General features: G+C 55.4%; 11 protein-coding genes across 11 annotated transcripts; 5 read left to right on the top strand and 6 right to left on the bottom strand.

The window, feature by feature from the left end:
• Positions 1–498: 498 nt before the first annotated feature.
• On the bottom strand, positions 499–1707 carry UMAG_01408 (putative metacaspase; the record flags this gene model as incomplete). Its single annotated transcript, XM_011388983.1, has 1 exon — positions 499–1707. One exon carries the CDS (start codon positions 1705–1707, stop codon positions 499–501), a length of 1209 nt encoding a protein of 402 aa, XP_011387285.1.
• Positions 1708–2248: 541 nt separating this feature from the next.
• UMAG_11331 (mitochondrial 37S ribosomal protein mS33) lies at positions 2249–2695 on the top strand (the record flags this gene model as incomplete). The annotated part of the gene is made up of 2 exons (XM_011389131.1): positions 2249–2531; positions 2655–2695. The coding sequence occupies 2 exons, from the start codon at positions 2249–2251 to the stop codon at positions 2693–2695; spliced, it is 324 nt and encodes a 107-aa protein (XP_011387433.1).
• A 1853-nt stretch (positions 2696–4548) lies between these two features.
• UMAG_11332 (uncharacterized protein) lies at positions 4549–4779 on the bottom strand (the record flags this gene model as incomplete). The annotated part of the gene is made up of 1 exon (XM_011389132.1): positions 4549–4779. One exon carries the CDS (start codon positions 4777–4779, stop codon positions 4549–4551), a length of 231 nt encoding a protein of 76 aa, XP_011387434.1.
• A 3359-nt stretch (positions 4780–8138) lies between these two features.
• Positions 8139–10496, top strand: UMAG_01411 (uncharacterized protein; the record flags this gene model as incomplete). Its single annotated transcript, XM_011388984.1, has 1 exon — positions 8139–10496. One exon carries the CDS (start codon positions 8139–8141, stop codon positions 10494–10496), a length of 2358 nt encoding a protein of 785 aa, XP_011387286.1.
• A 789-nt stretch (positions 10497–11285) lies between these two features.
• UMAG_11333 (uncharacterized protein) lies at positions 11286–12921 on the top strand (the record flags this gene model as incomplete). Its single annotated transcript, XM_011389133.1, has 2 exons — positions 11286–12023; positions 12109–12921. 2 exons carry the CDS (start codon positions 11286–11288, stop codon positions 12919–12921), a joined length of 1551 nt encoding a protein of 516 aa, XP_011387435.1.
• A 122-nt stretch (positions 12922–13043) lies between these two features.
• UMAG_12136 (dynamin-like GTPase SEY1) lies at positions 13044–15581 on the bottom strand (the record flags this gene model as incomplete). The annotated part of the gene is made up of 1 exon (XM_011389201.1): positions 13044–15581. The coding sequence occupies one exon, from the start codon at positions 15579–15581 to the stop codon at positions 13044–13046; it is 2538 nt and encodes an 845-aa protein (XP_011387503.1).
• Positions 15582–17391: 1810 nt separating this feature from the next.
• On the top strand, positions 17392–18996 carry UMAG_01414 (uncharacterized protein; the record flags this gene model as incomplete). The annotated part of the gene is made up of 1 exon (XM_011388985.1): positions 17392–18996. One exon carries the CDS (start codon positions 17392–17394, stop codon positions 18994–18996), a length of 1605 nt encoding a protein of 534 aa, XP_011387287.1.
• A 304-nt stretch (positions 18997–19300) lies between these two features.
• Positions 19301–20377, bottom strand: UMAG_01415 (uncharacterized protein; the record flags this gene model as incomplete). Its single annotated transcript, XM_011388986.1, has 1 exon — positions 19301–20377. One exon carries the CDS (start codon positions 20375–20377, stop codon positions 19301–19303), a length of 1077 nt encoding a protein of 358 aa, XP_011387288.1.
• Positions 20378–20771: 394 nt separating this feature from the next.
• UMAG_11334 (protein-arginine N5-methyltransferase) lies at positions 20772–22091 on the top strand (the record flags this gene model as incomplete). The annotated part of the gene is made up of 1 exon (XM_011389134.1): positions 20772–22091. The coding sequence occupies one exon, from the start codon at positions 20772–20774 to the stop codon at positions 22089–22091; it is 1320 nt and encodes a 439-aa protein (XP_011387436.1).
• Positions 22092–22128: 37 nt separating this feature from the next.
• On the bottom strand, positions 22129–24069 carry UMAG_01417 (uncharacterized protein; the record flags this gene model as incomplete). The annotated part of the gene is made up of 1 exon (XM_011388987.1): positions 22129–24069. One exon carries the CDS (start codon positions 24067–24069, stop codon positions 22129–22131), a length of 1941 nt encoding a protein of 646 aa, XP_011387289.1.
• Positions 24070–24435: 366 nt separating this feature from the next.
• UMAG_01418 (uncharacterized protein) lies at positions 24436–25764 on the bottom strand (the record flags this gene model as incomplete). The annotated part of the gene is made up of 1 exon (XM_011388988.1): positions 24436–25764. The coding sequence occupies one exon, from the start codon at positions 25762–25764 to the stop codon at positions 24436–24438; it is 1329 nt and encodes a 442-aa protein (XP_011387290.1).
• Positions 25765–25844: the final 80 nt, after the last annotated feature.

Below are 25844 nucleotides of genomic sequence, written 5' to 3' on the forward strand. Positions count from 1 at the left end.
GTGGAGGAACGTCGACGATCGACATTCGGCTGGTCCGTGACACGCCTGCGAATGTCACCGGCGCCAACCGAGGATCTTGCTTGAATCACAGAATCACGAGTCACATACAGTAACTACTCACAACTCACAACTCACAACTTACAACTCGCACAGCTATACGCTGTATACCGGAAATTGTGAAGAATGTCGACTCCACACCCGAACAATCGCGAACACGGAATCACGAATCACGACCGTGGACACGCGAAACCGTCAACGGCCAAGCAACTCGTGACTCGTGACTGTGACTGAATGCCGCTCCGAAATCGTGAAACTCGACGAGCCAGGCAAAGCGCCTTCAGCTGGCAACAATTAGCGATCCACGCTCGCTCTGACGCAGCTGTGTGTGCATACCCATCACAGCTATCCATACCCAAACGCTACTGCACGCTACTGCACGCATAGAGACGAACGACAGGCAAACAGTATAGATAGAAGCAGACATGAAAAGCGGAGCGCCTAGACGACAAACAGTAGATCCATGTCGATGGGGTGCGATGAGCTGAGCTGCGGCTTTTGGCTGTACTTGCTCGCCAAGACATCACGTACAGCATTGAGCATCTGCTTGTACGTCAACTGCGGATACTGGTTCATCACGCTCAAAAATGCAAACGAGCATGCGCCCGTCGCTTTACCCGCCTCGGTCGCGTCGGCACTGGTCTGCGAGTCCTTGCATCCACTGAGCATGACCACATCGGCACCGCTTGATCGCGTCTGTTTGGTGACCTCTTCGGCACCGCTGGTGTTCTTGGCTGTAGTAAACGTTGAAAAGAGACCTTTAGCCATGCCAAGCACGTCGCCGCGGGCATAGTTCATGGCGGCACCCATGATGCCCTTGCCCACGCCCGCAATCACGTTGGGTTCCTTGACGTTACCCGAGGTGGTGTAGACGTACGGCAGGTCGAGCGCAGTGCCTGAGTGGCACGAGTCAAAGATGGCGGTGAGACGACAGCCCACGGGGAGTGGACGCACCATGATGGCGTGCAGCTCGTCGTCCTCTATCTGTCCCGCCTGCTGGTAGTCGAGCGGGATGATGGTCTCGTTGTATCCATCCGCTTCGTCTCCCTGCGTTGCCTTGGCCTGTCCACCGTGTCCACTGTAGTGGAAGAAGAGCGCATCGCCCGGTTGAGCACCTCGCACCAACCAGTGCATCGCAGCCGTCATGTTTTGCCGCGTCGGGATACTACGCGCATCCCGCTGATCGTCTGTCAGAACCACCATGTCGTCATCCTTGTAGCCTCGTTGCCGGAGGAAGTTTTGCACGTTGCGCACATCGTTGATGCATCCTCGAAGCTCGCCGTTCTGGCCAAAGTAGTTGATACCGATCAGCAGTGCCTTTCGCTTGCCCTGCATCGACGAGTATTCGTAACGCTGGTTTCCGATCATGCCACCCTGAGGATTGTAGTTGACATGGTTCGTGGCATACTCGGGCGGGCCAATGGGGCCCGAAGGTGGCGCAAAGCCATATCCCATCTGACCTTGAACACCACCGGGAGGAGGTTGCATGGGTGGTGCATATCCGCCTCCGCTCTGGTAGCCTTGCGGTGGTCCTGAAGGTGGCGCATAGCCGTAGCCTGGCTGAGCGTATCCGTGCGGTGCTGGGAAGCCACCGCCTCCTCCGCCATGCGTCGATTGGTAGTGGTGTCCGCCTTGACCTGGGTACGCCATGATTCAGTGGATGAGTGTGCCAGTTGTGGTTGTGGTTGTGGATCGTACTTGCCGAGATATACCTCTAGAATATCGATGGTGGCTCGAGAGGGATTGGATGACTGTGCTACAATGTCGAAGATGGTCGTGAAGAATGCAGGCAAGTCATGGCGAATGCAAATGCACAAAGTCAAGATGCGCTTAGGTAGGCTGTGCTCGCAAGCTGCGCAACTTGACTTTTTAGCTGGAATTCGTCACTGTGAATCACGAATCACGAATTTCACGTTTAGAGCGCAGCGCGGGCCGTGCATCTGTCAGCCAAGTTCGGGTTCCGCTGCTCGTGGCGCCTGAAAGTGTGCCGCGTTTACGGACATTTACTCGTGCGAATGGTGGGAATCAAGACACGTGACCTAGAAGAATTTCTGGGCTGTCACATTTCGGCTGCCTAAATGCTTGTTGGTCTCGATGACGGTTCGGGTGACTACGACGATCACGACCACCACGTCGGGTCATAGCTGGGCACACGATTACGAAGACGATCACGCACATAAGCTTGCGCACAATGAAGGTGGCACCATCCTCGTCGGCAGTGTGGTCGCTCAAAGCGCTCCAAGCCAAAGTGTTTGGTACGACGTACAACCCTACACAGGCACGCACTGGTGCCAAAGTGCTGCGTCAAAGGTTACAAGGCCCTTCGATGTTGGCATACTACCCTCCCACGGTGAATTTCCGAGCGATTCAGAAGCTCGTGCCTGGTTTGGGAAGGCTGCAAGACGTGCGCGAGACGCAGAGGTTGAAGGATGTCGAGAGGAAGAAGATGCTCGGAAAAGGTCCCCCAAGGAAGGGTAAGTTTTCCTGATGCGAGCAAGCGTGCGCGCAGCTTTCTGATTGACCTTGAGTTGATCACGGATACAGCTAGATTGCTAATACCTTTTTCTCACTTTTGGCTACGGTTTTGCGACCAACAGGCGAGGGTCGACGTGCAGCTATGAAGGGCAAGAAGAAGTAAGAAAAGCGACGTCCCCCCGCTCCTTTCGATACCCTGCGACCACTACCGACACTAGGCCCGAGCAACGAGGTCACTTTGCCGACGACGCAGTTCTCTCCAACACAGCATGTACGACGATAGCGTCTTACATTATCGTTCTCACCGAGCAACCATTGTACTTTTAGGGATCCAAGTTAGGGTCAAGACGCTGAACAAGATCGACTTATCGACGCTTTCATGGAAAGTGGCGAGGATTGCAAGCGAAACGCCTGTTGCCGCGATACCAGACGGATTCAGTGATCAGGCGAGGGGTGAAGCGAAAGTGCGGTTCTGAGAAGCAAGTGGAGCTAAAGTTGAGAACGAACGCAGAGCACGGCTTGAGACGATCGCAAGCATCGCCGTCCCGATCGAAGGCGGGATGGCGTGGACGAGCAAGGCCCGGTCCGGCTCGGCTCGGACCGAATCGACGAGGGTGTCTTGCTCGCACGACACATGTCTCTGTTATGCTCACAACTGGATCGTACGCTGACTTGTCTCGGAATTCATGCTCTGACACATTGGGGGCTCGCATGCGGGGCTCGCATGCTGTAAAGCTCTTTAGCCAGTCACAGGGATATGCATTCGTTATTCGTTATTCGTGATTGTTTGCGATGGTTGGAGCAGCCGAGTTATGCTGTCTTGTTTCACGTCAGGGTTGGGGTTCAGGGTAAACTTGGATGCAATTTGCTGAGTTAGTTGCAGACATGAGCGTTGTTGAGGGCACTCATGTTGGAGATTTGCTATTTTTACGACGGGTTGTCGTTCGTAGGCAGGATACATGCCGAACCCTTTTCTCCGCTTGTCTCACAGAACACATTCGTGATTCACGATTCACCTTGACGATTTCGAGACGAGAAGAGCGTGATGCAGACCGATTTATATGAAAAAAAAAAACTTGATCGGGGCAATCACGAGTTGAGATCTTGGAACCGATCGTCTTGGTGAGATTCGTGATTGCAACAGGAGAAGAGGTGGCGCCGTGAGTGATAGGAAGACAAGGAGGCTGTTTGGGCTGTTTGCAACTCGCGATACGTGAATTGTACTGGCATCCCAAAGGTACAGCTGCATCTCCGTATCGGCCGGTGCGAAGTGTGTCTAGCAACACGGACAAGATCGAGTGATGTTTGCATTTGTTTCAGAGAAGGCGATCAAGAAGGCCTTGGGTTGATTGCTTGGACATGCAGCTACTCGAAGAACAAAACCAAACCGCATCTTCTCCTTTGAGCTCGCTACCGTCGGTAGAATTCGTGATTCGTGAAAGCTGTAGCCTCCGACTTGACTCATGACTGCATGAACGCTGTCAGCATCTGAAGCTGTCTTGACGCATGGTGTCATACTCTGACTTGCAAGATGCTAACACGGTCGATCGTTACCGGGCAAGACTCGTGACTAGTTGGCAAGCATTTAGCATGGCTTCGGAACAAGTTTTGGCAGGGTTTGATTGGATCGCTCATCGACGCCTCCTGCACCGCTGCTTCATATATCTGACGAGCTTCTACCGATCAGGGTTGAGACGAGATGAGTCCTTGTTTGGTTAGCCACGATTTTCGGTGCATGTTCGGATGCTGACAAACAAGACAAACGCCAGCCAAATGTGCATACTGTATGTCATGTTTGCATTCGTGATTCACGGTGCAAAATGTCCACAATCGGGAATGCAACATGCGGAAAATGGCAGTCGTGAAGATTGGTTTATGCAAAGCTCGATCGTTGGTACACCAGGGATACACTGATGGGACAGTGGATTACAAGCCATTCACGATTGGAAGGTCACTGACGGCTCTTGTGGTCGGCTGCGCGAACGTGTGTGAGTGGATCAGCTTGATCGCTGGCAACTAGGGTCGGCTCGGAATGCGAGTTGCGGCGAGCTGTGACAAGTTGGGACCGTGCGTGAACAGCCCCCACCCACGTTGAGCTCGGCCGGAAGGGGCAGCAATCACGAATCGAGGTTTAAGCTCAATCACAGCAATCGTCAATCGTGCTTCACGAATCATGAATGACAGGTCGAAGTGAGGTGGGGCTGCCGGTGTTTGTGACTCAACACTCACACTGTTGGCATTCTGCATTCTGCATTTGTGGTTGGTGATTGGTGATTGGTGATTGTGCGGCGAATGTGGTTCTGGCCAAGCAAAGTGAAGCACTCGAAGGCAGTGTTGATGAGCAGTGAGCAGTGAGAAGCGAGGAGCGAACGGCGCAACGTCACGTCGGCTACATGTTTGAGCGCAGAAGCGAGAAATATAGAGCTTGAGCGCTGTCGAGTGGCGTGGGTGGATTGAGTTCGACAGGCGGTTTGAAAACGGCGTTCAATGGTCGAGCATGCCTCTCACGTCTGGAGCGATGCCAGAGCGATGCGGCAAAGGGCATCTGATATCGTGTCTGCCCGTGGCCGTGGTCCGGACCGTGAGCCGTGGAACGCTGCGCTTGAACAAGACATTGGTGATTGCGTGTTGGCGCCACCCGTAACCAAAGATACATATTTAATAAGTGATGAATCGAGCTGAAAAAAAGAAAAAAAAAAAAGAAATCTATACAGTATGTATATGTATAAGTCACCCAAAAACAGGGCAGACCCTGGGGGTTTGCACGCGTTGCGTTGTTTGAGGAATAGTCGACAGCCCTCACAGCTTAGGGTCGATGGGCGAAGTATTGGCACGTTCGAGACCGACTCGCTGAGTCATTGTGAATATGTTGTCACATTCGTGATTTCTGGTCGGCTGAGGAGCAGATAGGGACGCTCACGGCCCCACCCAACTCGCACAAGACGGGTAGCGGTGACTTGAGCAAAGAAAAAGGGCCTCGGAGCGCGCATCGAGCACTGCGACTCTCTTGTTGGATTGCAAGCAAGTGCGAGTGCGAGTGCGAGTGCAGTCGGTGTTGCAATCATAATTGTTGCATAAGCACTTGGCTTGTCCTATATATATTTTTAAACTGACACCTCCAGCTCGGCTACGACCAAGATGTCGTCATCAAGCGTGGGATTGCCATGCCATGAGACGAGATTACCCTTACCCCGTTCGTCTCTTACGCTCTTACCAACACGGAAGACATGGAACTACAGCATGGATATTTAAAAAAGTTACAGTATTATTTGATAAAATCTAAATTTTCAGAAATAATATTTCTTAATAACATCAATTCAAAATATTCTACTTTGCAAAAGCTTGAATTCGGTTCCCGACAACTAACCTAGCTATTACAGTATTTGCACTTTGGCAGGTTGTTAGTTGTTAGTATTCGTACAAGTCACGAGGGCGTACAGTTGCGTACGTCTTGGTGGCGTTCAGGGGCTATCTTGTTTGGTGTTGAAATGCATGTTTTCATGCATCTGACCATCGTTGCCACCTCGAATTTTGCGAATCGCGAATTGTGGTTCGAGACGCAGAGCCACACGCACGCCTCAGTCGGTGCTCTGTGCCGTGTCAGCCTCGCACAAGCACTCGTCACGCACCATGCACGCTGACAGCAAAGAGCGACCAACCACCATCACGAATAGGTTTTCTCTGATGCTGTCCACTTTCTGTACCTGCTCTGCTCTGCTCTACGAGTGTGGCGCTTTGACGCTTCGGGCCTTTCTTCAGTCAGACGACGTGGAGCGTCATGAGAACAACAACATCACCTACAGGAATGAGTGCTGCACAGTCGCAGTTACCATTGGCTCGGCTTCGATGGGCGCAACGTGGAGACCTGGTTTTGGTACTCACAGACTGTAGAGTACGATCGTGAATACCAAACGCAAGACGGGATGTGTTGTGGCTTTGACCTTGCTCTGAAGTCCCGTGCAGTGTTTTGCATTACCAACTGTTTTTGTTTTTGTTTTTTTCTCTCTCTCTCTCTCTCTCTCTTCGATTGGTCCTGACTGCAGAATTGAACCCTGGCTCGTCTCCAGCTGAGCTGGCCTTACCTTTGTGAAACAATTGTAAATAAAAAAAAACCAAGAAAAAAAAAGAAAAGGACGAGATGCGTTGTTTGTAATCATCGTGACAGCGTTGCTTGACGCTGTGCATCAGAGCGTGTGTGCGCGCTACGATTTCATAGAACTGGCTGCGATCCATGCCACTTGTAAAGCATTCGCAGTGGATTGTCTGATGGAAGATGGGTCGACGCTGTGGAATGAGGGACGAGTGAGTTTGTGATTGGTAGCTTCGTCTGGCGACGATCAACGTGACTTGATTTTGATTCTACTGTACAGTCGTGAGTATTTGGGATTGGCGATGACGCTCAATCACGAATTGTAAATTGTAAATTGTGAATTGTGAATTGTGAGTTGTGAATGTACGATTGATTCGGTTTGGCACTCACAACTGCGCTAAACGACTCACAACTAATTGACTGACTGACTGACTGACTGACTGACTGACTGTTCGCAGTTGCTCACCTAACGCTAACTCGTCACTCTCTGCCTCGCAACGTCGCCACGCCCCATTCATCTATTCATCTATTCATCTACTGTATTCGCCTGTGGACGATTGGTCCATCTCCTTGGCCCGTCGAGATTCGCTTGTCAGTTGCTCTACACTATCCACTCGATCGTCTCAACACCACCACCATCCTGACCTCAACCGTTGCTGCATCTTGCATTTCCATCTCGCATCTCATCTTTGTCTCGTTCTGCATCCTCCGTTTCTGCGTACCGCGCTGCACTATTCCGGCCGTTGTTCTCACCCACCCACACTCGTGACTGTCAATACGAGCTTCGGACATCCGCTTCCTTTCGCATACGATCTTGCTGGTGCCCTGTTGCTCATACACAGAGTAGTACAGCTCGTTTCATTTGCCAAGCAAGGCTGCCTCGCCTCGCTCTTGTTTCGACGTGATCCACCGCCATCCTTGACGCTCCAACACCCCCACCTTTTTTCATCTCCACCTAGCCACTTGTGCTCACAGCTTTGCTCTCTTGTCTCTAACATCCTCTGCGTTCGATTCTGCTTGTCATTCAGTGTTCGCTCACAACTCTCTATTACCACATTGTGCATTCCCTCATCTCGTCCGCTTCCAAGTCAGTCCAAAATCAAAATCAAAATCGATTCGACCCGCTTTCTCCCACATCGCCCTCACTGTCACTGCCCGTCTTGCCGTCTTGCCGTCTTGGATGACCATGTCGCGCAGCTATAGCACATGATCCCACGGCGTTCCACCAGTGTCTAGCTAGCTATATAGAGGTCTGTGCAGCCCGCCACCTCGATCTCTCGATCTCGTCCATTCCCCCATCTCTCCTCCCATCCCAGACCTCGGCATGTCGAACAGAGTCGCGAGTCAGGATTCGCACACCTCGACTCCTGACTCGCTCCCTTTGTCCTCGCAACGCGCCTCGCAACGCGCCTCGATAGCCTCGGCTGGCAGCAGCCAGTCGTCCATCTCGCATCACTCGTCCTACCGCTCCAAGCATCCGCCAGATACCCTTGCGCTCCATATGGCTCCACACTCCATGTACGCTCAACAGCATAGCAGCAACAAGCGACCCGCCGCACCGCAGCGCTCAGACACGCTCAAACCAAGTAAACAAGCCACAGCATTCAGTACAATGGCCATCCCCAGCTCCGCTGCTTCTCAAGTCACGCGTTCCGACACGTTTCTCCAATCATCGCTCGATGATACCGGTCCAGGCTCGGATGAGCGTCTGCCGCGGTTGTCCATGTCCTCCACCCGAAGCGGCTCCACCAACGAGCTCAAGACCCCCGAGAGCCTGCATCAGTCTTGGCCGTACGATGTCCAAGCCGACTCTCCGCCAGCATCGCTGCAAACCTCGTCGGCTGCAGCTCGCGTCTCGCATGCCGACGATCACCAGCGCAAGCCGTCGCACAACGATGCGCAACACGTCTCTACCCACTCCACCGATCCGGCAATGCACATACCTCTACGCTCGCCAGAGTTGGATGCCGCTTTGGTACAGCTCGATACGCTCGCGCTTCAGCATCCTACCCAACTCGAACGCCTCTCTTCTGCTGCCATCAACGCCACATCAAAGCGCTCTACGCTTTCAGACGAATCTTGGCCAAACACAGCCACGCAGTCTCGTACTGAGTCGCAACGCTCGCACCTTTTGTCGCATCGTGACGCATTGCCGCTAGTGGCCGCGGCGACCGAATCAAACCAAGCCCATCGGTCGCCCAGCCTTGACGCAGATCTTCCGAATCGTGCGAGCATGACCAGCCCAGACTCGTGGCGCTCGCTGCTGCCAGAGCATGACCCTTACTTTGCCTCTGAGGGCCAGTTGCGCGCCACGCAGCTTGGGCCTTCCGCCTCGCCGCAAAACATCCATGCTTCTCCGAGTGCATTCGACATTGATACCTACGCGGCAGCCAAGGCATCGTCGCCTGTAATCAACCACGACGGCATGTCTTGTTCGTCGTTCGACACCACTCGCACCTCGTTCAGCAGCAACGTGAGCGGCTTCTCGGCCAGGTCCACGTCGGGCCTCTACCGATCCTCGACGCAGAGTCAGCACTCGGCGAGATCGGACAGCTGGAGAAGCCTGCTGCCGCACGACGATCGATTTCACGCGTCTGGCGATGCGAATGCGGCGTTCATGTCGCAAGGCTTGAGCGCATCGCCCAACCTGGCATCTCGGTCGCTTTCGGATCATCTCGATTCTCCCAGTTTGTTCGATGGCCACAATCATCGTGCGGCCTTTTTCGCACTCGATGCACCACGATCGAGCTACACCGTGTCTGTGGGCGATGTCGACTCGGCTGCTCGTCGACACGCTAGCTTTTCGAGCGTTGAGCCTAACCACTCGAAGCAGTTTGCGGCGACGCGTATCATGCTCACCTCGATGCGCCACACGGCTGGCAGCAACTTGGAATGTACCAAGCCGAGTTCAGAAACGGAAAGCTCTCAGGCTTGCGCGCTCTCGGACGCATCGTCGTTGTCTTGGCGCTTGTCGCGTACCGCCGACGACTCGCTCGAGGGAGCCGACATGACGCCTGAGCTTTCTCAGTCAACGGCTGCGGCTGACGTTGACGATGCCAACGAGCGCGACCATTGGCCCACCAGTCGGAGCGGTCGATCGGTCAGGCACGGTAGCAGCTCACCCACCTCGTCTGGTCCGCTGACGCCCGAGACAGGGCAGACGCCTCGAGCCAAGTCGTTGATGACGGCTGTGTTGGACGAGGCGAGAGCAGAAGCTCGAGACGCGACGAGCGCTTTGCTTGTTTCCGAGACGTCGGACAGCGTTGTCAAGGCAACGCAGGACGGCGTGATGGCCACCACGACGACCACCAATCCAACGACGACAACGACCACTGCTACACGCACACAGCTACTTTGCGATACGACAGCTGCGGCTTGCGCTGTGTCCAAGGCACGATCCGAAGCAGGCGGCGATAACGGTGGCGCTATGTCTGCCTGGCTTGAGCAAGACACGGAGGATGACATGCTGCAGAGTCAGCCGAACAAGGGACGAACGTCGTCGTGCAGCATTTCGACGCCGATCAGTCCGCCATCGCTGCCGTTCTTGGAGCGTAGACCTGCGCCTCCTGAAACGGACCTGGTAATCGAGACGGAGCGCACGCGATACACGCTCGTGACACGTCTACCTGGATTTTCGCTGGACTGCATCACGCTTGCTACCAAACAGCACGCGCACCACCGCACACTGCACATTGTAGCCGACAAGTGGGACACGGAAGGTGGCGGACACTTTGAGCGCCGCATTACGTTTCCCGACAAGGAGTGCGACCTGATCAACGTCAAGGCTGAATTTGACGGCAACACGCTGCGAGTCTATGTGCCGCGCAAGCTTGCAACCAACCGGTTCAGCTCGGCCAGCAGCGCCACGTTCTAGAAGCAGAAGCAGAAGCAGAAGCAGAAGCAGAAGCCCAAGCCCAAGCCAGAGAAGCCCAAGCCCGAACCACAGTGCAAGATCGATTCAACTGATCCAACTAACTTGGCTGCGCCTCTCGCGTTTACGCAGCGATGGTTTGATGACACGCCCACACCCTAGCATGGGATCTGTTGTGGACGAGTCAAGCATTCTGCGCCTCGCCCCGCCCGCATTGCATACCCAATCCGAACATTCATGATTTTGAGCATTTGAACAAGGTCGATTCGTGGTTGTCTGTGAAAGCGCGAGCAGAAGGAGCAGCGGAGTGGGGGGTAAGCACCGATGCGTGAGGTGCTCGCTAAGAAGTGTCACGAGTCGTGGGTGACGCTTTCACGCACAAGCCAGGCGATTCGCCATCTGAAAGCGGAGCTGCCAAGTCGAGCCGGTCAGGGTTCGCGTGTTTCCAAACATGACAAGCGACTCAACACTCACGACTGTCCGAGTGGTCACACCTCCACATAAGAGCGCTCGAGGCTCGCATAGTCACTCAGACTGATGCTGCGTAAGCGGCGTGCAAATCACAAGTGTGAATCGTGGATGTGAGAAGTCGAATTCGTGATTGGCAATCGTAGAGCGGGCCGGGTGAGGTGTGAGAGACATGAATGCGCGATTCACGAGCCACTCGCCAAAGCACGAGCAGACACGGAGGGCGTGAGAAATCAAGGATCTCGGTTGGCGTAGCGGATAGCATTGGCTTGCACACTGACCACGATCGCACGCTGGCAAGAGCGAGCATAGGACATGTGGACGATGACTCGTTCACGATGGATGCATGTGCGGCGGTATGGTACGCAGACGCAGAGCGCGCAGGCAGATGCAAGTGCACGCAAACAGCGTCTGGTCGTGCTAGGCACAGGCTGGGGCGGATATGCGTTTCTCAAGTCGCTCTCGTATGCAAGCCTACGCCGATTCGACGTCAAGGTGATCTCGCCCACCACGTCGTTTTCGTTCACACCGCTGCTTGCACAAGCAAGCTGTGCAACGCTCGACTTTCGAAGTGTCGTCGAACCGATCCACTCGAACCGTTGGATGGAATACCACCATGCGTGGTGCGATGCGGTCGACCTGAAAGCCAACCGCATCGAACTCACCTCGGCGTTCAACCCTCAGTTCCGACTAGCGGATCCACTGCTCGACGCAAACCCTGCTTCCAAGGACGAGTCCAACAAGGACGAGTCGAAACGCGTCACGTACTCGCTCCAGTACGACTACCTCGTGATTGGCGTCGGCTCGTACAACGCTACGTTTGGCACCAAGGGCGTCAAAGAAAACGCACTCTTCTTGAAGGACGTCAGCGATGCGCGAGCGATTCGATGGCGCATTCTGGGCCTCTTCGAAAGCGCCAATGCCAAGCAACGCCAGTACACACACCAGGGTCAAGTCGCGATCTCGGCTGAACAAGAGCATCAGCTGCGACGGCTGCTCAGCTTTGTGGTTGTAGGTGGTGGACCGACCGGTTCCGAGTTCGCCGCGGAACTGCACGACTTGGTATGTATCTTGAGCCACGCATTGTCGGTTGTTGGAACGCGGGTTGCTGACACCACCGTTCCATATGCAATGTGCGCTATGCTAGATCAACGACGAGCTCTCGCGCTTGTATCCAAACGTGTGCGCATACGCTACAGTCCGACTGCTGGATGCTGGAAGCACGATCCTCTCGTCGTTCGATGCGCGTCTCGCCGAGTATGCGATCAACAAGTTTGCACGCGACGGCATCCAGGTGCAACTCAACGCCAAGATCCGACGTGTCGAACGCGATGCCGTGGTGCTCGACTCTGCCGGCGGCCACCAAGAGCGCATCGCTGCTGGAATGGTGATCTGGAGCACAGGCATCACCACGTCTCCTCTCATCCAAGCCTTCCGCGGTGTTGCCAAACAAGACCGAACTGGCAAACTGCTGACCAACCATACGCTCAACCTAGTCATCCATCCCTCGCACCCGAATCCCGGAGCCAACGTCCTCAATCCTGCAGCGGACGATTCGCACATGGGCTCACCATCCCAGCCGCCCACACCGCTCGACAACGTGTTTGCCCTCGGAGACTGCTCTGCGTCCCCCGACGCCCTGCCCGCTACCGCGCAGGTCGCCTCACAACAAGGCACGTATCTCGCGCACCTCTTCAACTCACACCTTGCCTCGGCCTCGCCCTCATCCCGATCCTCGCAGCCGAAACCGTTTGTGTTCCACGACAAAGGCAGTATGGCGTCGATCGGTTCGCGAAGCGCGCTGATCGACTCTCCTGTCAAGAAGGACTCGGGCACGCTTGCTTGGCTCCTCTGGAGATCCGCCTATACCATCATGGCGATGAGCTGGAGAAACCGCTTCCTGGTCCCTGCGAATTGGGCAAGCAACCTCCTCTTCGGCAGAGACGTAGGCCGCTTCTAACTCGTGCTTGCGCAACCGCGTCTGCGCGCCCCGCCCCCCACATCCCAGCACAGCACCCAATCCACAAGCGCGCTCACTAACATGCTTCGACTCGACTCTGTATATGATTGGTGTGTGTGCATCTAGTTTGGCTCCAACTCGATCTGTTCGGCTGGACGAGACTCGGCGGGCGGACGCGGTTCGCGGAGCGGTTGGCTGAAGTGAGTCCTCAACTGAGCATCAGCCAGTCTGTGTACTTCGTTGGCCACTGCGCGGAGGACGCTGATGAGCGGACCTGAGAGGTTCAGTCTCCAGACAATGTAAGCACTGGCGATGAGGACCAGAAGGAAGGCAAAGTAGACAGGACTCGATAGAATCGCCATCAGCTCGTTCCATCCAAGCACGAGCATGACGCCGTACATCCAGAGCGGCACCTGAGCGATCGAACTGACAGTGGCGCGTTTTGCTTCGACGTACATGGCGTCAGCTTCCTTGCGAAAACGCATGCCAATGTCGTTCTTGCGTGTTTCGCTCAGCACGCTCAGCGTAGCATGCCAGTCAAACGCTTCGTCTTCAACCACCAATCCAACCGGTTCTGCATCCTCGAATTTGGACCGCAGCTCCCGCATCAATGTCGTGTCGACAGCTTGGATTTTCGCATACAGCGCAATCAACTCCAACGTCTCGTCGCGCGCCTTCCTGAACGCACCGTCCATGTCGTCCTCGGGCTTCCACACCCTCGGCACGCCCGCGTCGTCGTACCTGAATCCATCCTCGAAACTGTTCCGAAGCTTGGCCGCAATCACACTATCCGCCGTCTGCTCGTCCACCTTGGCGCGCATGCTCATCCAACTCTTGCGTCGCAACGCCAACAAGGCGTGCTCATTCTCGTCGTCCGTGCAATTGAAGCTCGTCGCCTTGCGCACATACGTCGCCTCGGCCTGCTCCAAGAGCGTCGAGAAGCTGATCAGCACCTCGTCCCACATGGAGCGCTTGGCAGACTTGAGTGCCAGCTCGACCGGCTCGCCAATGTTCTTGTTGAACGTGCGCTCGATCTGCGCTACCATCTTCTTGGTCTCTTCGACTCGCATCGTGTCCGAGATGCTCTGGATCTCGACATCCAGCTCAACCACCTCGTCGTCGATCGTCCAATCCGTGTCCGTCAGCAGCACCGCTTGGGCTGCCGCACTGAACTTGGCCAAGGCGGTGCGCTTCTCGCTGCTGACCACCTCGCCAAAGTCGTAGTTAGGCTCGGTACGCATGCGATCCAGCACAGCCTGCTTGAACGACTGAAGCATCAAGCGGTGGAGGTTCTTGAGCTGGCCCAGGAAAAACGGAGAGAGCGAGCCGTTGAGTTTGTCGAGCAGATCGATTCGTTTGCGCTTGTACACTTCTTGGTGGTATCTGCTGGCATCACGGTCAAACTTGGACAGCGCTGTGGAGCGGTGCAGCGCCATATCGGCGCCCAGACTTTCCACCACCGATCCGCCTTCAATGTGCTTTCGGAAATCCTTGATACTGGTAGCAAAGTGAGCGAATGCGACATTGGCGATCTCGTCGCATCGAAACTGAGCAAGAAGCTCCTGCTGCGTAGGCAGATCCAGGTCCTTGTTCGTCATGACTTGCTCCCAGATGGACTCGAGGTAGTGCGCAAGTCCATCCGCAGGGATGCGCTTGTGGTATTCTGTCTTGAAGACAAAGTTGGGATCCTTGGGGTTGACAAAGCGATTCCTCAGCACATCCACCGCCTTGTCGAATTCGGCGGGTTGCAGAATCTTGTGGGGTAAAGTGGTAAACATGAAGTCGAAAAAGTCGGTAATCTTGGACAACTCGAGGCCTTGGGGTTTTGAGAGCGAGTGCCAGATCTTGGTGAGGTCAGCCATGATGGTGGCGGATAGATTTTCGAGGGGGGTGACGCCAATGTGATCACGAATGACAAAGAGCAGCAACGTTTTGTCCTTGGCACCGGCCGTCTTGGCTCTGCTAGCCTGAAAGAGACCAAGGTTGACTTCAAAGACGGTCTTGAGCAGACCCATGTTGGCACCCTGGTAGAGACCCACCTGATGCTCCCACAGATTGACGATGAGCACCTCGGCAGATGCCATGGAGAAGAGCGCGGATTTGCGCTCAAAGTCCTGGTCCTCACCGCGTTCGCGCCCGTCGGTGCCCTCGACGTCCATGACGAGCACGTTCATCTTGAGGCCTTTACACATCCAAATGCCCTTTGTGGTCTGCTGACGCGCGGATTCACTCATGACGTCAAAGTTGGTGCCAAACAGTTTGTTGAGCAGCGTGGATTTGCCGGTAGATTGAGAACCAAGCACCGCGCAGAGGTCGTAGCCGAAACCAGCGTCGGCGAGACCCCAATTCTCGAGATGAGGCGAGAAGTCGGCGCTGTTGAACTTTTGTTGTTCGTCGATGAGCTGCATGCGGCCTGTCTGGGCAGGAGCGGGAGGTTGAGTTGAGATGAACGGGGTGGAAGCAGCGGTGGGCGTAGGAACGCTGGATGGCGCAACAACGGGAACAGCACGAGCAGCATTGGAAGCGGTGGCGTTGGGATGCGTTGTAGCAGCAGTGATGGGTTGGGAGGCGAGCAAGATCGAGTGAGCATCGTGAGCGGATTGCAACTCTTGCTCGTGTTCAGCAAGCAGCTGCTTTGCGCTGTCGACGTTGAGCTCCATCTTTTGACGACGTGGCAAGCAATCCGAGTTGATGGTGAACTCGCGTGAGCCGGAAGCACAAGGATGGGGTGGACGAGAGTCAGCCTGGATGAGCTAGCTACGTCTCACAGCCGTGCGTGGTGCGACACGCGGATGTGATCCCACGAATCGTGAATTGTGAATGCCAAGTCGAGTGCTGCTTTCAGCTGTTAACTAATTCCACGCACCTACTCTGCTCTGCTCTCCGCTCTGCTCTCGTCTCTCGCTTCTCGGCGCTAGAAAAAGCGACACGCCGCACACAGCACCAAGCGAGCCCTGTGCGCGACTTTGCACGGCCATGTGTTGGACTCTTCACGCTTGTGGCTCGCTCTGCCTGCCAAGATCTGCATAAAGCATACACTCGATACCGAGACGCTCCGAGCGTTTGCGACCCAAACATCAGAGCAGCAATTTCTGGTTTCTGGTTTAGCGAGGCTGAGACGCTCATCGTCATTCACTTTGCATGACGATGCGAGTGTAGGGCAGTGAGTGAAGCAAGTGTAAGCCACCACGTACCAGTCACAAGTTTGAGTGTGGCAAACACAGAGTCACGAGTAGCCCACGCATCGAATTTACAATGTTAGACCGACATGTATCACATACAAGGCTGGACGCCCGTCTTGTGTGTGTGTGTCTCCCGTGTGCCACGGTCTATGGTTTGTTCGGAATCACAAATGTGTTTTACACCGCCGTTGTATTCGTCCGAAAGTCCAAGCAGGCGATTTGTATTCTGTTCTTCACGAAATCATGAATTTGAAATCGTGATTCGTGATTGTTTTTGTGTTGGACCTGAGCTCCTTGTCTGGAAGAACAGCTTAAAGGCGGGGTCGAACCGACACCGACAAGTGAGGGAGGCTGCGGTCGTTGCTCTCGACATGCGAATCAAGAATCCACACAACAAGCGCATCCAACGTTCTGCTGATGGCCGTAGCTCGCTCGTCCGTAGGCGGTGGTGGTGGTGGTGGTGGTATACGTTGTCGATGATCGACTCGTGACTGTCAACGATTCATTTCGAATCGGAAAGCGGGGCTGTCGACGGATGCAAAGCCGACTTTCCCAGGCATACGATGAGTGAAGCGTTATGCGCTCAAACGCCGAGAGCCACTCAAGGCTCAGCCAGCCAAACATGAAACTCGCTTCTTCCGACGCTTTCTTCCAGATTCGCGCTGAACCAGAATTTCAGGCCGAAAAAGCCCTTCTTTGGCCTGAACCATGACACACGCTTTTCTCACGCCATGGTGATCTCACGACAAGCTCGATCAACGTTGATTGCGGATCGCACAGAGAGCGACAACACTGTGTAAATGCGAACCATTCACGATTGTGCGAGGACGGCCGAATGCGCGTGCGCGTGTGTGTGATCTTAGCAAGCTAAGCCCTGCGCCGTGACCAAGTGAATCAAGAATCGTGAATGGACAAAGTTCTGTCTCTGTGTCTATGTGCGTGTGTGCGCTTCTTTTCCTCCACCCTGTCGGTGAGCCCGAAGTGCGGAAGCGCGCAGTCACGAGTCAGTCACGAGTGCATCGGTTCTTCCTGCGTCTTTGGCTCTTTTGGTCTCATTTTCTTATTCGTTCTCACCATCACCATCATTGATACCATTGTCGCAACATCCGCCATCTCTCTCTTTCACCGCAGCAGCGCCTCTTTCTTTTCTTTTCTTCCCTTCTTCCTCTGCCATCTCTGTCATCGCTAGGTCATTCTACCCGATCCGTGTCATAGTGGCGTTTACTTGAATTTCCCCCTTCTTACCTAGTACCGTCGCCCTTGTTGTCATTCGCATAGCATAACCACCATGTCTGCCGCCGTCACCGCCAGCAACGCCGCCACCGCCGCCAACGGAGTGTCTCCTTCTTCAGCAGCTTCCTCCTCCGCCGTCGCTACTGCCACCGCCAACAGTGCTGCCAAGCCCGCGGTTCAGCCTTCCGAAGTCGGCTGGCTCTTTGTCACGCAGTACTACACTTTCCTCAACCAGAACCCCGCTCGTCTCCACTGCTTTTTCACCAAAAAGTCTACCATGGTTCACGGCATCGAACAGGAGGAATCTTCGCCGTGCTTCGGCCAGCAGCAGATCCACGACAAGATCACTTCGCTCAACTACCAGGATGCCAAAGTGTTTGTTTCCAACGTCGACTCCCAAAGCTCGGCTAGCGGTGGTATCCTCGTCCAGGTACTCGGTGAGCTCAGCAACAACGGCGCCGCCTGGAGAAAATTCGCCCAGACCTTCTTCTTGGCCGAACAGCCCAACGGCTACTATGTGCTCAACGACATCTTCCGCTACCTCAAGGACGACGACGAGATCGAGGCAGAGGCAGAAGCCGTCGATGAGGCTCTCCAGGAGGAGATCGACGAGGCCGACAAGAACGGCGTCGAAGTTGCTCACACCATCCAGATCAACAACATTGGCAATGCTAACGCCGTTCCCCACCTTCCGGCCCCCACCAGCTCTCCTGCTGCCTCCAAGGCCATCGAAGCCGCCGATACCAAGCCAGCCGCCACCGAGCAGCAGCCTGCTACCAAGCTCGATGCCCCTTCTGCCGCTGACAACGCCGTCGCCACCTCGACCGCTGCCGAGCCCACCAACACCGATGCCGACCAGGTCGGTACCGACAAGAAGCTAACCGCGGTCGACAACCACCAAGCGCCTGTTCCTCCCAAGGGCGCAAAGGACGCTGCCGATGCGGCCAAGACCGAGACTGCTCCAGCTGCTGCCGCTTCCGCGCCAAACGCTGCTGCTTCTACTCCCGCTGCTGCCGCTGCTGCCGCTGCGGCCCCTACTCCTGCCCCTGCCCAGCCTGCTGGTCCACCCAAGCCCAAGACTTGGGCCACGCTCGCTGCTTCGGACGCTACTCGCTGGGGATCCAACGTCTCGGCCGAAGCAAAGGGTGTCTCTTCTTCTCGCCCAGCTGCTGCTACTACTTCCACCGCCGCCAAGCCGGCTGCTGCTGCTGCTGCTGCTTCTGCTCCCAAGCCGGCTGCTGCTACTTCGAATGGAGCAAGCTCGTCGCCTTCGGTGTACATCAAGAACGTCGTGGCGGACCAAGTCACCGAAGCTGCGCTCCGCCAGGCGCTCGAGGCTTTCGGCACGGTCAAGGATGTGCAGATCATCGGCAGCCGTTCGTGCGCTTTTGCCGAATTCACGAGCGTCGATGGGGCTCGCAAGGCGGCTGCCAAAGCAAGTGTTGCTGTAGGAAAGAACGGCTGGAACGTCACGATCGAGGAGCGACGAAAGCCCAGTGCTGGTGGTGCCGGTGGTGCTGGTGCCGCGGGAGGTGCACGTGGAGCGGGTGGTGCGCCTCGTAACGGTGCGGCTGGTGGTTCACGCACTGGCGCTGCTCGTGGTGGAAACGCTGCTGTCCGAGCGGGCCGCGGCGGTGCTGGTCGCGCCGGCGCCAACTAGGACGCTTGCGCCTTGGGCATACTTCGAAATCGTGGATCCAAAAGCACATGTCTCTTGCCTCTTGCCTCTTCCTTCATTGTCACCCTCAGCGCAGCTTGGCATACTTATGTAGCGTTTCCTTCTCCGGTCTACTCCTCCCTGATTACCGCCCAACTCATCTGTACTTTCACATCTCATGTTACATCCATTTCACAAGCCGTAAAGACATCCGCCTGTGTTGAGGCGCATGCGGTATCAACAGGCATCATACTGTGGGTCTTGGGGAGTGATGCGGATGGGATTTGAGGAGCAGGATGGGAATGTATCAGAGTTTGGGGTTGGCAAGGGTTTTGTTCTGGTTGACGGAGAAGGGGAGGACGAGTGCGGTTTGTCTTGCGATGGCTAGGATGAACGATCTTGGTTCGGAAGGCGCTGGGTTGGGGTTGAAGAGGTGCTGGTCGTCTGGGTGCGACCAGAGTTCCGAGTCGGATTCGTGTTGGCCATTGATCATGAATCTGGCACGCGAGAGGGTGGCAGTTCGCGTTATGGCGGGTAGGCGACGTTTGAATTCGATAGTGAGGTGGAGGGTTGGGTACCAGTGGGATGCGTGTTTCGAGGGGATCATCATGGGTGGGCTTGTAAACATGTCAGCTAGGAAGGGGAGCAGATTTTTGGGTTCCGATAGACGGCCGGTTGCGACGAGGTGTGTGTCGAGTTGCGGGTAGGGTTGAGGAATGAGTGAGTAGTACGCTCCGGCTGAAAGCGTGTTGGAAGTAAGCGAGGATTGAGTATGTTTGGGATCGTTGGCGATACTAATCAGCTCACCGAATCCAAACGTCTTGCCGTTTTCAGCTGTAGTACCGAACAGGTGAGGCTTATCGCACCTCTCGGGGGGCGAGAGCGGAAACTGAGGCGCCCACTGCGATCGCTCGGTAATCGTGTATCCGTTCCTACTCGGATCGTGAACATCCTTGCCCTTCAAGCCAGCCACCTTGGTTCGATCCGCCGACTCCTTCTGCACGCCGAAATCCGTCATGAGCACCTGCGTCGTGATGCGCATCTTGTCATCCTGCCACAGCTCTGCCTGCAGATTGCTCAGGCTCTTGCCGCGTTTCAGAACGCGGATGCGCACTTGGAAATCCGTCCACGTCACAGCCTGGATGTAGGTCGCCGAAAGAAGCAGCGGATCTTGGTGTGAGACCGACTTGACGTCTGTAGATACCAGTTCGGGTGTGCGCATGAAAGCTAGCACTGCATTGAGGATGATCGAGAGCGAGTAGCCACCTTGGGGAACCGAGCCGATGCACCACGTCGTGTCGATCGAGCCCGTGTACACGGCCGACGTGCGCGTGATCGTGGATTCGTCCAGCCGCGAGAGAACCGCATGTTCGAGACCTGGCATAGTGACAAAGTCTAGTGGGCGACCAGAGATGTGAGCGTGTTGGTAGTCGGCAGGTGCGTGCTCAGGTGGAAGCAAGTGGGAGCTGTCAAAACCTACGATGGTCCGAATCGTGTCGTCAATGATAGCCGATAACCGGTGGACGCTTACTAACTCACGAGGTCACGGACGTGTTTTTAAACGTGTCAATTGGTGGAAATCTCACAAAAACAAAAAACACTTACAGTAAGTTTGTAAATATGAAGCGTGGAACTCGGAACTCGGACACTCAAGAGTCCAGAAAAAAAGGGGAACCCTTCGTGCTTGGGGCTCTTCCTGCTCCTCCTTGTTGCTTCAATAGCTTCTCTGCTAACCCAGCCCTCTGTTACTCGATCAAGAGGCTGCAACACAAAACGAGATGCATCGTGTCATGGAAGAACCATCGTCGTCCACTGCGGCACTCTGCGCCGCCGAACAAGTCACCGACCTCCTCGCACCGTCGCGTGTTGCTCGCAACCTCGAACTCCACCTCGCGGCTGAATCGGGCGACCTCGCGCTGATTCGATCTCTGCTCGCCTCCTCCCCCTCGCCTGTATCGTCGTCCTCTTCAGAAACGGACGAAGGAGGCGTGGACGTATGGTACGAGGATCCGTCGAGCGCGAATTGGTCCGCTTTGCATTTTGCGGCCGAGCAGGGACACGTCGAGGTGGTGCGATTGCTGTTGAGGAACGGTGCGATATGGAACGCTGTCGATGCGAACGGGTTCACGGCTGCACAGGTTGCGTGGAGTATGAACCATGAAAGGTGTTATCGGGAGATTTTGGAGGAGGGTGTTAGACAGACGTTTTTGCTGAATGCGTTGCGAGGCGCAGAAAGCGGAGAAAACGAAGAGGAGCACGAGATTGGGCCGAGTGAAGCGAAACGGCTCAAAGCGGATGGCGCGTGTGATGCTGATCGAGGTAGCGTGGTGACTTCGGCGGATGGGAGACATGTCACGTTGAAACCTGTTGCTTTGGACGTAGCTAACGACACAGAGCGTTATCTTTGCACACCGCTTCGATTCGTCCCGGATTCGCTCGGGCAGGTACGGTGTCTAGATGCCGACGACAACATGGTAATGGCACCCTGGGAGACGGATATCATGCAGCTCTCGGCGTCGCTGCTGTGCTCGAATCAAGCGCGCAACTTCAGCATCCTCAACGTCGGCTTTGGTCTCGGCATCATCGACACGCTCATCCAGACATATAAACCCGCACGCCACGTCATCATTGAAGCTCACCCGGACGCCATCGCCTACGCTCACCAACTCGGCTTCGACAAACTTGCCGGCGTCGAGATCTTCCAAGGTCGATGGGAAGACTACCTCATCCATGCGGATCCGGATTCTGACGACGCCATCGCCAAGATGACCCAGCTCGGCTCGTTTGATGCTGTCTACTTCGACACGTACAGTCAGGACTATGCTGATTTAAAAACGTTTTTCGATGCACTACCCAACATCATGAATGGTCCCGATAGCCGATTCAGCTTCTTCCACGGACTCGGCGCTACCAACCGCTTCTTCTACGAGGTGTATACCAGGATCAGCGAGCTCGATCTCAAAGAGATCGGATTGACCACCCAATGGACCACAATGCAGCCCAAAGTCACCGAGCAAGAGTGGCAAGGCGTCAAACGCAAATACTGGGATCTAGCCGATTATTACTGCCCTCTAGCACGCTTCGATGTACTCGACTAGTGTCGACTTTATCTACACCAAGGGTGATAGGACGTGCCTATTCGACCGACTCATCTTCAGCCTGGCTGAAATACATGACTTCCAAACCGATGCTTTTCACAATGCCCATCTTGGGCGACGCTGGCGCACCGCCGACAGAATACGACGCACCGTGTGTGCCTGAGAGGTCTGCTTTGACACCGAGCGAAACGAGGCAGTGCGATAGGCGTCCTTGCCACAGCAGCCGGATGTCCGATGTGCTCGAGATGCGCGCCTTCAGTACGCCTGTGATGGGGGAGAGCAGATGCGAGAGCGTCGAATTTGCACATGTCGCCCGTGGAGACGGTGCAGATGGTGCAAGAGCCGGAGGATCACGCAGTAGACCAAATACCGACGTTCCGCCATCGCCAGTATTGCCATCAACCTGGCTCACCGCCTCTGACGCTTCGCGCAGAGACATTGCATGCTCCTCTTGGAAACGCGCCTGTCTTGTCTCGTCGTGTCCCCGCAATCCTCCGATCGAACTTGTCGATCCAATCCGATTCATCGGCGCTGGCACATCAGCGTCCGATGCCTCCACCGACTCAACACCACCACCGCCGCCACTCTTGCGCAGCCAATACTCGGCTCCCATCGTCCACTCGCTCTCGTAACTGTAGACGTTGAAATCGAACCTCGAACAGACCACCACGTCCCTCGCCATCCTCGCTGCATATGCCGTGCTCAGATGACCCATCATCGGGTTCAACGTGGCTGTGATGACCGTAGGTGGCTGAGACGGTGCCGATGCCAATGTCGATGCTTGGTGGGGTGAAGGCGAGCTGTCGAACGACGGAGCGATCATGAGCGGCTGTTGAGGAGTGTCTGGAAGCGTCGAGAATCGAATTCCGGTTGATAGGCCGGCCGACTTTTCCACAGTACTGATAAACACTTCGGCTCCAGCGCTGAATCTGCCTCGAAGTCCACCGCCTGCCTCGGTGTCTTCGCTGCTGCTGCTGCTGCCCGTATGAAGCACGCTGCCATTGCGCTGCGGGTAGGAGGCGCTGCTTGAAGTTTCTACTGCGCCCTCGCTGAGCGCAGCCAGAGTCGTCGATGCAGTGTCAGCGGGAGTGCCAAAGTTGTGCAAAACCCTAAACCCCCACAGCGCATCGTCGATCGAATAGCTGTACTCGGTAAACCATCTTCCCGTATCCCTCTGCAGCGTGAATTGCAGATTGGTCGATCCGGGCGGTCCTAGACCGTACGTGTCTTGAGCTGCTGCTGCTGCTGCTGCCGCCGCCGCCGTTGTCGCTGCCGTAGACGCACCCGTGTTTGATAAGCTGGTAGAAGAGCTGAGCGAAGGATTCGACGAGTCCAAACGATCCATACTACTACTTGTAGATTTTGCTCCGGTTGAGTAAGCGGATCGTGAAGCTATCGCTGCATTCTGCAAGGCGTTCAAGGGATACCTTGGTGGGCTCGAAACAGCTGTCACTATCAACTGCCATGTTGGGCTGATTCGTTTGGTCCACAATGCATCCAAGCGTGCCGATGGAACATGCATGCACCCGTACACGAGATACTCGCCTCCTCCTCGCTCCTTCTTACCCAGATCACCTAACGCTTCTTGTTCCGGGTACCTGTCTCCTGCTAACCAGTAGTACTCCTTCTCTTTCTCTTTCGACTTGAATGCCGCCGGCGCTCTCGCCTCAACGATTCGAAATCGCTCAATGATCTCTTTTAGCCGGACATCCTTGGAGCTGCCGCCAAAATCGATCTTGCTATCAGTGCTAGCGTAGATGTAGCCGATACCAGCACGCAAATTGGGCAAAGCTCCCAGCCGATATGTCGTGAAAAACGGTGGTGTGGGCGAAGCCGAGATGGAGAGCGAGAGACCGGTGGGTACGCAGAAATCGAGGATCGCCGACGAGCAAGAGGTGAGATGAAGGTACGAGTTGTATTCGTTCCAGTTGGTCGCGTGGAAGTATTGGCGTAGGATGTGCGAGACAAAGTCGTGCATGGTTGCGAGCGAGATGTACGCGCATGCAGTGGGCGGTGCTGGCGCGAACGGTCACTGCCCAAAAAAAAGACTAAGGGTGATGGTGATAGGTGACGAGCATAGACGATGGTGGGGAGGACGAAAAGCGCTCAGAGTCCAAGAAACGAATGTGAATCGTGAATATCGTCGATGGTCCAAGCGGCCCACCTTGACGCGATTTGGTGCACTTGTCGTGAACTCGACAGCATCATGCCTGTGGCCTCGTCGTCGATTCACTGTTCGTATCTCAGTCTGTCGATCCAACGCACCATCTCTCACACGGCTAGCCAGTCTCACAACAAATGAGTGCGCACAAGCATTGATAAATGCAATTCTACGCCCCGCACTCTACGTAGCAGGCGGCACACTCCCCGCCAGCGCGTTCATACTACCGAAAGGGTCCCTGACACTTTTGTTGACCTGCTTGAACCACTTTGCGTAATCCTTCTTCAATGCATCCACTTCGGCATGCAGTGCGGCTACGTGTCCAGCCAACGTCATAAAACTCTCGTGCTGAGCATGAATCGCGTCTGAAATCGCCTGAGGCGTGTACGTCTCTCTGCTCGAAAGCGATGCCAGATGATGTTGGATGGTCTCGACCGTGCTCGAGTAACGCGAGATTCGATCGCGATAATCCACGGCGAGATCAGAGTAAAAGTGCTCCAACCACTCGACGAACGAGGCGCCATCCGAAGCTCCAGCTCCTGCGCGCGGCTCTTTGGCGTTAAGAATGATAGAGTAGAGCGTACATGTGGTGGTACGATCGCGTTCGAGCAAGCGCCCAACGTCGACGCATTGGTTTTCGTCCGTGTCGAGCGTTGCCGAGAGCGATTTAAGCGCCGAGTCGAGCTCGTGCCATTCCGCGGCGCATTTGCGAATCTCTTCGCCAAAGTTTTTGGTTTTCAACTCATCTCGAAGCTGCGTCTGGGCGGAAATATGCGAGTCGAGCTCCTCGACAAGTTTGCGAGCGTCGTCAGAGAGGTCGTTGAAGCGTTCTTTTTGAAAGTAGCCAAATCGAGCAAACGGTGATGCTGCCGCGCCTGCATTGAATTGCGGTTGCGATTGGAACGGCTGCAAAGAGATATTAGGTTGCTGTTGCTGTTGCTGAGGTTGAGACGACCCAAACGAGAACAGTGATGTGGATGGCTGTTGCTGTTGCTGTGTTGGCTGTGCCGAAGAGCCAAAGAGGCCACCGGTGGAGGTGGATGCTGGGTTGCCAGTGTTGTTGCTTCCACCAAACGAAAACCCGCCGCTCGTCGCAGGGGCACTGGGTTTGCTACCAAATAAGCCGCCCGTTGAAGTGGAGGCAGTGTTGCTGCTTGCTCCAAAAAGCCCGCCTCCGAACCCTGTTGTCTGCTGTTGCTGTTGCTGTTGCTGTTGTGGCTGCTGTTGTTGGGTGTTGACGCTCGAACCAAACAGGCCGCCACCCGTTGCTGGTGCAGCCGTCGTCGTAGCCGGCTTTGCGCCAAAGCTGAATCCTCCTGCAGCTGGAGCTGCTGCGCCGGTATTTGCTGGAGCCGCGCTGGTGGTAGCAGAGGAAGTGGTGCTACCGCCGAAGGAGAAGCCTCCTGATGTACCGGAGAATGGTTTGTTGGCTGGAGGTTGAGAGAAGGAGAAAGATGCCGATCGGCCTAGTGACGACCCTGTGGTTGACGTGGCAGGGGTGGAGCCGAACATGGCGTATGTGCGTGTGTGCGCGTGTGCGTGTGTGAGAGTGTGAGCGATTGTGATCCAGTCCAAATGACGGCGATGACGAT

Source organism: Mycosarcoma maydis, chromosome 2 (assembly GCF_000328475.2).
Source record: "Mycosarcoma maydis chromosome 2, whole genome shotgun sequence".
In the NCBI taxonomy this organism is placed as follows: Eukaryota; Fungi; Basidiomycota; class Ustilaginomycetes; order Ustilaginales; genus Mycosarcoma; species Mycosarcoma maydis.